This window comes from Barbus barbus (genome assembly GCF_936440315.1).
Source record: "Barbus barbus genome assembly, chromosome: 38".
Classification (NCBI taxonomy): domain Eukaryota; kingdom Metazoa; phylum Chordata; class Actinopteri; order Cypriniformes; family Cyprinidae; genus Barbus; species Barbus barbus.
Window position 1 is genome coordinate 323,692 of NC_136716.1, and position 13,809 is coordinate 337,500.

A 13,809-nucleotide genomic window follows, 5' to 3' on the forward strand; every position below is an offset into this window, starting at 1 on the left:
ATCACCTGACTAAAAGTTAGTAAAAATGCTGGGTTCATAATCAGGTCAGAATGTGTTGCGCTGAATATTTGGCAAAGGTCTAGTCTTAAACTTATCTTTAACCCAGTTCCACCTTTCAAACGACACACAAAGGCTGGTTTCTGATAATAAATGTAAGCAATTCCCATTAATTCAGTTTGGAGCCACGTCATAATTTAACATGACATCATTACAACATGGGGAATTTTCCAGCCATCATGACATGAACGAAATAGGATCTTCTTCTCAAGGGTTTGATGGAGTTCTTAGAAAGAGCCGGTCATCATCAGTAAGCAGAAGTGTGGCTTCGGTCAAGTCAGACGCTTTGATTCATGTGAAACCATCTGAAACTGTGACCACAGACCACAACAGTTCAGATAAAGGATCAAACTCACATCTATAAAGCCAAAGATGGTTTTTTTTATGGTTTTCAGTATTATAGTTACACAGTCTGAACGGAAGTGTGATCAGATTTTTGGAGTTCATGATTAAACCCTGTTTTGTCTTGAGTTATGATATCAGTATTGCAGCTAACCACACACCCAGCTCTCATGCATGATCACATGCTGGTTACACAGAACAAGCCATAAATCCTGCATGAGATAAGACTTATAAAGCCCAGCTTCAGAGCAGGTGGAAGAAAGACTGCTGATCCGGTTCTGAGAGTCAAAGGGCAGCTGGTGAGAGATTGGCTGTTATTATGATGGACACACTGAGCCTGATTCTTCTCCTCGGCTCGGCTGTCGGAGTTTATGGGGTTTGTTCTCTGTATTTGCTGCGCAATCCTTTGATTCTTCATAAGAAGAAACGGCTGGAGTTCCACTGCAGACACATTTCACACAGAGGAGGCAAGTTCTTCTGAATCTATAAGTGTTTGAGATAAATAATATCTAACTAAGATATGTGAATAACTAATAATACTTAAACCTTTTAATACCTAAAAATACTATAATACTTAAAATACTAATAATGCTTAAAAAAACTAGTGTGATTAATCAAACTGACCATAATTTATTCAAATTATAAAAAAGAAACAAGTAAAAAATGTAAACCTTTAACATTACTTTGCGATTATTATTATTTTTTAAATTGTATTTAACAACTAGGCTATTTTTTTAAACATTTGTTTTTCACAAAATGTGAATATTGTAAACAGTATTTTAAATATGTTCATAAAATGTTTTTTTTTTTTAAATGAAACATTTTTTATTTCTTTTATTTTTAAATTGGTTTTATTTTTGATATTTTCCTGAAGCTCAAACACTACGAGCAACACCAAGATCATGGGCTCGATTCTCAGCAGAATTGATAAAAATGGATACAAATATACACCTTCAACGCAGCATACATTTCTTTGAATACATTTACATTTATACATTTAGCAGACGCGTTTATCCAAAGCGACTTACAGAGCATTCAGGCTATATTTTTTTAATCAGTATGTGTAATAATAAAAGCTTCTGCCAAATGCATACATGTCAATACCCTTTAAAAACTGACATAACAACATGCTTTTATTTTGGGTCAGAAGCTGACTTTAATCATGGAACTTGAAGGTCAAATTGACCCACTAACATCATAATAATATAATATCAATCCGCACATCCCGCGAAACAGTGTTGAAACTTTGCAAGCATTTCCAGCAGCTCAGAAGTGTTTTTGGGTCAAATTGGCCTAAGTGTTGATTTAGAGATGAACTAATGGTTTATGCTGCTTACAGGATCTGGAGAGAAGATAGAAAACACAATGGAAGCGTTCACACAGTGAGTTTCTCCTTTGCTGGGTGTCTTTCTGTCTCTCTACTCAGCGTGTGTGTGTGTGTGTGTGTGTGTGTGTGTGTTCTCTTCTTCTGTCCACTCACCATGTGTGTGTGTGTGTGTGTGTGTGTGTTCTCTTCTTCTGTCCACTCATCATGTGTGTGTGTGGGTGTGTGTTCTCTTCTTCTGTCCACTCACCATGTGTGTGTGTGTGTGTGTGTGTGTGTTCTCTTCTTCTGTCCACTCACCATGTGTGTGTGTGTGTGTGTGTGTGTGTGTGTGTTCTCTTCTTCTGTCCACTCACCATGTGTGTGTGTGTGTTCTCTTCTTCTGTCCACTCATCATGTGTGTGTGTATGTGTGTGTGAGAGTGTGTGTGTTCTCTTCTTCTGTCCACTCATCATGTGTGTGTGAGAGTGTGTGTGTTCTCTTCTTCTGTGCACTCATCATGTGTGGGTCTGATGTGTCCAGTGCTGTATCTGTGGGCACTGAGATGCTGGAGATGGACTGTCACCTGACATCAGACGGCTGTGTGGTGGTCTCACACGATAACAACCTTCTGAGACAAACCGGATACGACAAAACTGTGTCATCTCTCAGATTCCAGGTAGTTATTTTAACCATCAAACCTTGTCTTTTCATCTCCCTATTATTTGAGGTGGCTTTTGAATCCTGTTTTGTATGTTTCAGGATTTGCCTCTCTATGAAGAGCGACTCGAGGTCACCTTTTATGTTGGTAAATACTGCGATAGGCTTCTACATGTTGTAGTGAAGCTCTAATTATTACTACATATAATGTTATGATGAAATATGCAATGTTGCTTTCCATGTGTTAGGACACTACAGCACAGGGAAGGACAGAAAGTTTGTATTGCTGGAAGACGTCTTCAAGAACTTTCCTAACATGCCAATGATACTCGAGATCAAAGAAAACAATGACTTGCTCATCAGAAAGGTAAGATCACGTTCACTACATTCTCATTTAATTCATATTGCTGATCAAGTTTGTTTCTGGATCACGATCATCTTCTGTGCTTTCACTATTTTTTGAAATCCGTCCCTGTTCTAGCTTGCCATTGAGAAAAAAGCAGAAATAATTCACTTTAAAACAATATAAGTGTGAGTTTAATGTAATGTCTGTGGACACTTAACTGTTGTTTCCAATTAAATTAAAATGTATATTAAATGCAATTAGTTGAGTGCTTTTTAACCCACTTAAGTAGGCTAGAACATCTTTAAATGTAATTTTATAATTAATTGTATAATTTGAAATATGATTAAAGTGTACTGCTAACAGTAGCGTACTGACATGGTAGTCTAAAATACACTTTAATGTCATTTCTATTGATTTTAATAGCCTGTTGAAAAACACTAGTTAAAATGATAATAATCAAGTACTTTACATGTGTTTTAGTAGATACTCAACACATTGAAATAAGAGGAGCATACTTTTTTAAAGCACAACAAACGAATAAAGTGTAAAGATTTAAAATCTTACTTTTTTTTTTTACTTTTACTTACTTTTTTGTAAACAGTTTGTGAGTTTTGTCATTACTTTCAATAATGTTATTTAGTTCTTCTACTTGTAGAACTAGACTTGATGAATAAGTATATGGCTGTTATGTTGCTGTAGGTCTGTAATCTTGTGAAGCAGTATGGCAGAGAGACTATCACAGTTTGGGCTTCTGAAGAGTCTGCTGTTATGGAGAAATGTAAGAAGCAGGTACAGTATCGTGTCTCTATAGGGGCCATTAATCATAGAAGTCTTAATAAACCTTTCCAAGCCTTCAAAGATCTTCATCTGGTCTTATATTTCTCGTGTGTGTGTGTGTGCGCGCGCAGAACCCGCTCATGCCCTATATGTTCAGCCTAAGGCGTGGAGTACTGCTTTTGTTGCTCTTCTATACTGGACTGCTTCCCTTTGTTCCTCTGGGGGAAAGCCTGCTGCTCTTCTACCTGCCCAGCGTTATCAACAGGTCCGTCAATAACCCACCTCTGCATTCATTACTGTGTGAGGAGGACTGAAACTCATTAACCAAACATATTAGAAGTCAAATCTTCAGCTATGCTTAGCAGTAACACTTTACAGTGAGGTTCCATTAGTTCACCACATCAGTTCATTTCCTAATAATGCTAACAAATGAGACCTTGTTAACTGTATTTACATCCATTGCATTTGACTAATACTAATCCAGTAGTTATGTGTGATCTCTCAGGACTTATATTCCAGAAGAAGCCATCCTGAAGAAAAGATGTGTGGTGTCTCTGCTCCAGAAGTAAGTAATATTCATCTTCGAGCTGTCAAATCACTTCTCCATCCGGTTTTTTATTGTGTTTATTGATGTTTTTAGGTTGACCATGCGGAAATCGTTGTTTGAACACTTGATCAAGAGAGGCTTGCAGGTGAATATGTGACTTTCCTCCGCTGTTTAAAGATAAAAACAGTTCCAGTCCAAAGCAGAAGCGTTCATTTCATCTCATTTCTCCGTCTCAGGTGCAGCTGTTTGTGTGCAACGAGGAGAGCGATATGGAAGCGGCATTTGCGGTCGGAGCGACAGGCGTTATGACCGACTATCCCACCCTCCTCACAAACTACATCAAAAAACACCCTCCACCTCCTGCTGTCTGTTAGTTCCTTCAGAGGAACAGTAAACACTGCTTTACCAGGAGATCAGGCTACACTTCAGTAGTCCACTCTACTAACACTGCAACTACATGTCAACACTCGATAGCAGACTGTTAGGTGAGGGTTAGTAGAATACGCTGACATGTAGTCGCAGAGTTACTTGCATTCAGTAGAATGTCTGCTGGGGACCCGTCAAAATAAAGTGTTAGCTGACAGTATACTAATACTCATGTAGCTAGCAGTGTTGGGGGTAAAGCACTACAAGTAACGAGAGTGATGCAATCAATTACTTCTTTCAAGTAACTAGTAAAGTAATGCATTATTTTTAAATTTCCAATTTAATTTTACCAGTTAAATAGTTTCCCATGTATTGAGTGACAGCTCTGGTGTTGCCATGTTGAGAGAAATCCTTCAGCCGCTCTTTTGGTGTGAAACGGCCTTTACAGCTGCCAAAAATATAACTTTGGGGTTTTTTGTTATTAAAAAACAATTAAGTAAGCCCAGCCCAAGTGATAAAAGGTAATAGAGAAGCAACAATGCACTACTTTCTATAAAAAGTAACTAAGTAACACAGTTACTTTTTTATGGAGTAACACAATATTGTAATGCATTAATTTTAAAATTAACTTTCCCCAACACTGGTAGTTAGTTATAGTTAATAGAATAGACTATTGAAATAAAATGTTACAATAGACAATTAAAACCAAGTATTAACATTTAAATTAATAATTTGATTCAATGCACTTGTGTACATACATGTTTACATTGTACTTTTATTTAAATGTATTTTTAATAAAACAATACTTGCATGTAATTAAATCTGTAATTAATTTCTATAATTACACTGTACCTACCCATACCACTAACCTAACCAAAACTAATCTCTAACTTTACCCATGTTCTGCAAAACTACACGAATGCTTGAAGCACACTGTGCCTCACTTGTTTTGAGTTAAAGACACCTACTATGAAGTGGGACCAAATGAGTACACTTTAAAACAACAAACGTGAATAGAACTTTATGCACTATTTTTAATAAGGTTTATTTTGCTTGTTTATAGAATGATGTTACTTTTACATTTACAGCAGGGAGAGTTGACCCAAAAACAGAAACTCATCATCATTTACTGATCCTCAAGTCGAGTTTTGTTCTTCTGCTGAACACAGATGATGATATTCTGAAGAATGTGCTTAATCAAACAGTTCATCCCATTCACTTCCACAGTAAAGAAAACAATACAGTGGAAGTCAATAGGGACCGGAAACTGTTTGGTTACCAGCACTCTTCACAATATCTGTTGTGTTCAGCAGAAGAAAGGAACTCATACAGGTTTGGACTTGAGGGTGAGGGAATGAGTTTGTGTTTTTTGCTGAACTGTCCCTTTAAGGTCATCAGTGCACTCAGAGCACCTGCAGAGGGTCTCGGTCTCGTCGGGAGATCTCTACGCTAACCGTCTTGTCCAGTACTGCAGTCAGTCTCTGTCTGAAGACGGTCAGGAATCCTCGCTCACTGTTGCTGTGCTCGCTGAGAATCACACTGGTGCCGGCAGAAACCGCATCCAGAACCTCGTGGTGGGACATCTCACCTGAGCATCAGAGAACAAGCTCATCTAATCATGCTATTCTTCAGCTCTCGGTTAGGTGTTTGTGTGTGTGATGTACCAGTGATGAAGAGGTCTGCTTTCACTCGCTGCAGGACAGAAGCTCCAGATCCGGCACACACAGCAACCGTCTTCACCAGAGAGCCTGGATCAGCACAGAAACACACACACACACACACACACACACACCTCAAGAGCTGGATCTTTCTCAAGCAGACTGTGAATGTGTGAGGCATTAGCAGCAGTAGGGAAATAACTACCAGAATAACAAAGTGCTGTAAGCAGTAAAAAGTTTGTTTACGATTGTGATAATACATTAAAAACTACATTAAAGAATTATAAATTGCTCTATGAAAAAAAAAAAGAAAAAGTATATATATATGTACTGTTTATATTTATTATTTATATATAAATACACACTCATACAGTATATATATTTACATGTATATATTTATATAATTTATATTATATATAAATAGATTTAGTATACAAATATTTTTTTTTCTTAAATATATACATGCATGTGTGTGTATTTACATATACATAATAAACAGTACACAAATATATATTATGTAAACAAAAACCTTTATTTTGGATGCGATTAATCGCAATTAATCAGCACTAATTTATAAACATTTCACATTTTCATAAAATTGTCAAAAAACATTATTTCATATGACTTTAATATGTAAATTTCAATATTTCAATATGTAAAAAATGAAATAAAATGTAATTGTGTAGTACAGTACTGTCTTAATTACAGGCTTCCCATGGGAATTAAAGACCTGGAAATTGGAGCACTTCTATAGTGACTTCTATATTTAAGAATTCTATAGTAATTTATTTTATTTTTTTGCTCAGCTCATTGAATATACACTACTCTTTGTGGTTGCAATATCTATTAAAATGTATATAAAAAATAAAAATAAAAATGCCGCTTGATTTATTTATAAAAGTCTAATGCTAATCGTTTAACAATCCATCACTATTTTAGTCTTTACACCTCAAAATATCACATTTATCCAATGTGTACTTTGTAATCATTGGGAAATTTACTAGCAATGTCTTAGTGAAACGTAAATCCTACATTGATCTTTTTCCCAGTGTAACAGTCAGTTTTTGTGCAACTAAAGTAACTGTATCACAGCCTTGCGTTCAATCTAAACGTCTGTGTCCGCTCTGAATGTAAATGAAGGTGGAAGCTCTCTCGTACCCACCTAATGTGTGCTGGTCCCCCAGAGCCAGTCTGAGATGAGACAAACCCAGGTGAGTCTTCATCTTCTGCACCGCTGTAGAGACGGACACGGGCTGGTCCAGAACACTGAGCCGGCCCTGACCGCAGCCCAGCAGAGGAGGCTGGAGCACAGACACAACAGGCATACACTTCTATTATCAACCTCAACTGAACGTGTTTTTAACAGAAGATCATAGCATTATTTACTAGTGAGAAAGGTTTCAAAGTTTAGAATATATGAAATGCAATGGAACACTTTGTTACAGTATTTGTGTCATGTGCTCACATTAATTATGTGGCTCCGCCTACATCTGATTATCAGTGGAGCTCATCTGCACTACCCTAGAGTTTAATGAAATTATAGATTTAATTTATAATATTCTTATTTTGTAGGTTTTTTGTGTTGGCTGTTTTTAGCGCACACACAAGTATTGTGTGTTACCAGTTGTTGTTTAAGATGTACACCGCTCAAATTATCCTGGATTTGAAAGAAGTCTCTTCTGATCACTAAGGCTGCATTTATCTGATCAAAAATTACAATAAATACAGTAATATTGTGAAATATTATTATGATTTAAACTAGTTGTTTTCTGTGTGAATATGTGTTAAACTGTAATGTATTTCTGTGATCTGCAGCTGTATTTTCAGCATCATTACTCCAGTCTTCAGTGTCACATGATCTTCAGAAATCATAATAATATACTGATTTACTGATCAACAAACATTTCTGATTATTATCAATGTTGAACACAATTGTGGAAAACTAATTTGGAAATCATAATTGATTTTTTTTCCCAGGCTACTTTGATGAATAGAAAGTTCAAAAGAACAGCATTTATTTGAAATAGAAGTCTTTTGTTACATTATAAATATCTTTACTGTCACTTTGATCAATTTAATGCATCCTTGATGAACAAAAATATTAATTTCCTTAAACCCACACAACCTTTTAACACTAGTGTATCTTAAAGAAACGGTTAGAAAACTTCCGTCTTATAAATATCTTGAAATGACTTTAAATTGTCACAATGTCTTTACCTGACCTCTCTTTATCTTCTTTATTAGATCTTCAAATTCATCAAATTAAGTTTAGTGCTTTTAACACAAAGTTGGAACTTGACTGCACTTAAAAAACAACATAAAAAAACTGAATTTATTTTAAAGAAATCTTTTGTAAAATATCTTTAATGATGAATTTAATGCATTTTTCCTGATTAAAAGTATGAATTTACTCAATTTACTGACAGATCAAAGCTGAGCAGCGTGACAGGTAATAATGAAGGTGTTGTTGAGGACTCACCGGCTGGACTTGTGTGATGTTGAGGCATCTGCTGGCGTGTGGATCGGTCAGCAGGATCTGTGCAGCAGCGGTCAGCTCCGAGCTGGGACAGGTCAGAACCACCTGCTGACCTCCTCCTTCACTCCTGAACATCAGTACACCAGCATCACAGACCAGCGCATCACTGTACATGACTCTCCGCAGACAGACGGACACACACTGACCTGACCGCAGCGCACTGGAGGTCCTCGAGGAGTCTGAGCTGCTCCAGGAGACGCTGCAGCGCTGCATCAGTCTCGCAGCAGAACTCCAGCCGGTGTTTCTGAGGACCGCTGGAGTGAGCCTGCTTCAGCACCGACACCGATCCTTCACCTGAGCAATCACAAACACACATCACACACTGGAGAAACACACCAGCTCTTACTAGGCCTGGGAAATAACCCCAATCCAGAAATGACTCTGAGATTCTCCGAATGCATGGCGATTGTTTCTGGAGTGGATTCTGAGCTTAGTCTTGAACAGCAGGTGGCGCTGCATACTTCAGAAACAGCCGGACTCTGCTCATTTCCAAATCCTTACACACACTTGAACCTAAAATAATCATTCAGAAGTGTTCACAGTGGGCTGTGTTTACATTAATCTGGCATCATAAATGCATTCTGAGCCGAGGTGAGATTACAGACTCAGTGCTCTTCAGCGCTCTTCTTCATCAGTGTTTGAGTGTGTGGATAAACACTAACACTCTATTCTAATTCTATTCTTTAAAAAAAATACTTGCACTCTATTAATTTACTGACTGCTTATTTTCTTTAAAAAAAACAACCTAAAACTAGCTTCTCTAATCTTTTTGCATTCTCTCTATTTGTTTACTTTTTATTTATAATACAATTAACAAAAAACAAAAAAGGCCTCTAACAGTAGCTTGCACTATTCTTTTTCTGTTCTGTTTTATTTGTATTGATTATATAATGCAAAGATTTAATTTAAAAGACATTGCTACATGTACTGTGTTAAGCTAACTGAGACTTGTTATTGCACTTGCTCACTTATATCAGTGCTCTTTTGTTGATTCTGACTGCTTCTGTTGTCCTCATCTGTAAGTCTCTTCAAAGCGTCTGCTAAATGACTAAATATGGACCACAAAACCAGTCATAAGGGTCAATTTCTCAAAATTGCGATTTAAACATCATCTGAGAGCTGAATAAATAATCTTTCCATTGATGTATGGTTTGTTATGATCGGACAATATTTGTCTGAGATACAACTATTAGAAAATCTGGAATCTGAGGGAGCAAAAAAATCTAAATATAGAGAAAATCTCCTTTAAAGTTGTTCAAATGAAGTTCTTAGCAATGCATATTACTAATCAAAAATGAAATTTTGATATTTATGGTAGGAAAGTTACTAAATATCTTCATGGAACATGATCTTAATATCCTAATGATTTTTGTCATAAAAGAGAAATGTATAATTTTGATCCATACAATGTATTGTTGGTTATTGCTACAGATATACCTGTGCTACTGATGACTGCTTTTGTGCTCCAGGGACATGATGTAAATGTAAATTAGAGTAGAGCGCCATCTCCTGTTAAAATCTAAGCTCAGAATGGATTCCACAGAGAATGGCGATGTATTCGGAAGATCTCAGAATGGATTTATGGTGACAGCCCTAGTTCTCACCCATTCCTGCCACGAGCCAGTCATTGAGTCCGCCCTGGACACTGTCCCACGCCGTGTGTGGAGAGAAGATGGCGATGCCAGCCTCAACGGCTCGGAGCACCAGACGCTGTTTCCAGTCTCTCTGCAGCAGACGCTTGATCGGCCGGAAGAGCGGAGGGTGATAGGAGACGATGAGCTGGCAGTGCAGGGCCTCGGCCTCGTCCATCACCGCCGCGGTCAGGTCATTGGTCAGCAGGATCGAGCTGACCCGCCGGGGCTTGCTGGGCTCCACCAACAGACCTACATTATCCCAGGACTCTGCCAGCGACAGCGGAGCGAGCCGCTCCAGAACCTCCAGCACCATCGGCAGATCCATGTGAGCCGAGAGAAGGGGCTGATGGGAAGACAAACCACGCTGCTTCTGCAGGAGAGGACGGAGAAGTCTTCCAGAAAACTCCCTACATCTGAGCAACATCTGTGCCAAAAGAGATAGAGCGACATTTACAAACTTATTTCTAATCCCAAACATAGTACGCACCGAGTACAGTACACAAGAGTACTAGAGTACGCACCGAGTACAGTACACAAGAGTACGCGCCGAGTACAGTACACTAGAGTACGCGCCGCGTACAGTACACTAGAGTACGCGCCGAGTACAGTACACTAGAGTACGCGCCGAGTACAGTACACGAGAGTACGCGCCGAGTACAGTACACGAGAGTACGCGCCGAGTACAGTACACTAGAGTACGCGCCGAGTACAGTACAGGAGAGTACGCGCCGAGTACAGTACACTAGAGTATGCGCCGAGTACAGTACACGAGAGTACGCGCCGAGTAACGAGAGTATGCGCCGAGTACAGTACACGAGTACGCGCCGAGTACAGTACACGAGAGTACGTGCCGAGTACAGTACAGGAGAGTAAGCGCTGAGTACAGTACACGAGAGTACGCACCGAGTACAGTACAGGAGAGTACGCGCCGAGTACAGTACACGAGAGTACGCGCCGAGTACAGTACAGGAGAGTACGCGCCGAGTACAGTACACGAGAGTACGCACCGAGTACAGTACAGGAGAGTACGCGCCGAGTACAGTACACGAGAGTACGCGCCGAGTACAGTACAGGAGAGTACGCGCCGAGTACAGTACACGAGAGTACGCACCGAGTACAGTACAGGAGAGTACGCGCCGAGTACAGTACACGAGAGTACGCGCCGAGTACAGTACACGAGAGTACGCGCCGAGTACAGTACAGGAGAGTACGCGCCGAGTACAGTACACTACACTAGAGTACGCGCCGAGTACAGTACACTAGAGTACGCACCGAGTACAGTACACGAGAGTACGCACCGAGTACAGTACACTAGAGTACGCACCAAGAACAGTACACGTGAGTACGCGCCGAGTACAGTACACGAGAGTACGCACCGAGTACAGTACACGAGAGTACGCACCGAGTACAGTACACTAGAGTACGCACCGAGTACAGTACACGAGAGTACGCACCGAGTACAGTACACTAGAGTACGCACCGAGTACAGTACACGAGAGTACGCACCGAGTACAGTACACTAGAGTACGCACCGAGTACAGTACACGAGAGTACGCACCGAGTACAGTACACTAGAGTACGCACCGAGTACAGTACAGGAGAGTACGCGCCGAGTACAGTACACGAGAGTACGCACCGAGTACAGTACACGAGAGTACGCGCCGAGTACAGTACACTAGAGTACGCGCCGAGTACAGTACACGAGAGTACGCACCGAGTACAGTACACTAGAGTACGCGCCGAGTACAGTACACGAGAGTACGCACCGAGTACAGTACACTAGAGTACGCACCGAGTACAGTACGCACCGAGTACAGTACACGAGAGTACGCACCGAGTACAGTACAGGAGAGTAAGCGCCGAGTACAGTACACTAGAGTACGCGCCGAGTACAGTACACTAAAGTACGCGCCGAGTACAGTACACGAGAGTACGCGCCGAGTACAGTACACGAGAGTACGCGCCGAGTACAGTAGACGAGAGTACGCGCCGAGTACAGTAGACGAGAGTACGCGCCGAGTACAGTACACGAGAGTACGCGCCGAGTACAGTACACGAGAGTACGCGCCGAGTACAGTACACGAGAGTACGCGCCGAGTACAGTACAGGAGAGTACGCGCCGAGTAAAGTACAGGAGAGTACGCGCCGAGTACAGTACAGGAGAGTACGCGCCGAGTACAGTACACGAGAGTACGCGCCGAGTACAGTACAGGAGAGTACGCGCCGAGTACAGTACACGAGAGTACGCGCCGAGTACAGTACACGAGAGTACGCGCCGAGTACAGTACACGAGAGTACGCGCCGAGTACAGTACACGAGAGTACGCGCCGAGTACAGTACACGAGAGTACGCGCCGAGTACAGTACACGAGAGTACGCGCCGAGTACAGTACACGAGAGTACGCGCCGAGTACAGTACACTAGAGTACGCGCCGAGTACAGTACACTAGAGTACGCGCCGAGTACAGTACACTAGAGTACGCGCCGAGTACAGTACACTAGAGTACGCACCGAGTACAGTACAGGAGAGTACGCACCGAGTACAGTACACTAGAGTACGCGCCGAGTACAGTACACTAGAGTACGCGCCGAGTACAGTACACTAGAGTACGCGCCGAGTACAGTACACGAGAGTACGCGCCGAGTACAGTACACGAGAGTACGCGCCGAGTACAGTACAGGAGAGTACGCACCGAGTACAGTACACGAGAGTAAGCGCCGAGTACAGTACACTAGAGTACGCACCGAGTACAGTACAGGAGAGTACGCACCGAGTACAGTACACTAGAGTACGCGCCGAGTACAGTACACTAGAGTACGCGCCGAGTACAGTACACTAGAGTACGCACCGAGTACAGTACACTAGAGTACGCAGGCTCTCAAAGATAGGAGTCACTAAGTGTTTCAAGACAAACACACGTCCAAACCTAAATAGTAAAATAATGTTTACTCAGACATTGCATGCATTATTACATTAATAAAATTAATTATATTAGCATAGAAATCTGCTTTCATAACAATATAAACTAATCAGTTTATATATATATATATATATATAGTATTATATTATTAAAATAATACATTTTATTATAAAAATTATTAAACTTAACAACTTAATATAATTTTATGAATATAACTTGGATTAGCATCTTAAATTGTTTTCATGAGGTATGCAAGTCAAAAACTCATCCCCACCTAAAAATAAAATATATTTATTTAATTAGTAATATAAAATTAATAATAAATTATAATATTAAAATAATAAATTGTGTCATTATTCACGATAAACTTAATAAATTAATGATATAATAATTTGTAATTACCTAATTAAATTAAATTAGCAGAGTAATTGGTTTTGAATTGTTATTTCAATCAGAACCATAATTGTCAGTCAGATGTTTAATGCATGTGAGATCATGAGATGCATATGTTTGGCATTTGCGCATGGAATGCCTCCCAGAAACGATGATTTATAAACTAAAGCTGCAGTTGTGTGTAAATAACGTCTGTTTTATAGTCTAACTCAAACACGCGACAGAAGCAGAAACAAATCAAACTACTGCTTATATCAAAGAGATTACAGT

At 40.0% G+C, this 13,809-nt stretch overlaps 2 protein-coding genes across 2 annotated transcripts in view; one reads left to right on the top strand and one right to left on the bottom strand.

Annotated features, from left to right (window-relative positions):
• Nucleotides 1-554: 554 nt before the first annotated feature.
• Nucleotides 555-5,213, top strand: gdpd3b (glycerophosphodiester phosphodiesterase domain containing 3b). The gene is made up of 10 exons (XM_079397628.1): nt 555-866; nt 1,739-1,781; nt 2,246-2,381; nt 2,465-2,510; nt 2,611-2,729; nt 3,408-3,497; nt 3,617-3,750; nt 3,991-4,050; nt 4,126-4,177; nt 4,269-5,213. Exons 1-10 carry the CDS (start codon nt 719-721, stop codon nt 4,404-4,406), a joined length of 966 nt encoding a protein of 321 aa, XP_079253754.1. The 5' UTR covers nt 555-718; the 3' UTR covers nt 4,407-5,213.
• The window catches only part of nif3l1 (NIF3 NGG1 interacting factor 3-like 1), an 8,746-nt gene continuing 87 nt past the window's right edge, over nt 5,151-13,809 (bottom strand). Inside the window, exons 2-7 of the mRNA XM_079397627.1 lie at nt 10,197-10,650; nt 8,739-8,886; nt 8,536-8,659; nt 7,219-7,357; nt 6,063-6,146; nt 5,151-5,986 (exon numbers count right to left, since the gene is read on the bottom strand). Of these exons, the coding sequence (XP_079253753.1) occupies nt 5,802-5,986; nt 6,063-6,146; nt 7,219-7,357; nt 8,536-8,659; nt 8,739-8,886; nt 10,197-10,650 (1,134 nt within the window). The 3' untranslated portion in view covers nt 5,151-5,801. The remainder of the gene's footprint in view (nt 5,987-6,062; nt 6,147-7,218; nt 7,358-8,535; nt 8,660-8,738; nt 8,887-10,196; nt 10,651-13,809) is intronic.

What these genes read in the sequence shown, in the direction of transcription:
- gdpd3b (XM_079397628.1), top strand. Translation starts at nt 719, where the DNA reads ATGATGGACACACTGAGCCTGATTCTTCTCCTCGGCTCGGCTGTCGGA. An exon ending in ACACATTTCACACAGAGGAG is followed by an intron (nt 867 to 1,738) that starts GCAAGTTCTTCT and finishes TGCTGCTTACAG; the next exon opens with GATCTGGAGAGAAGATAGAA. An exon ending in ATGACTTGCTCATCAGAAAG is followed by an intron (nt 2,730 to 3,407) that starts GTAAGATCACGT and finishes ATGTTGCTGTAG; the next exon opens with GTCTGTAATCTTGTGAAGCA.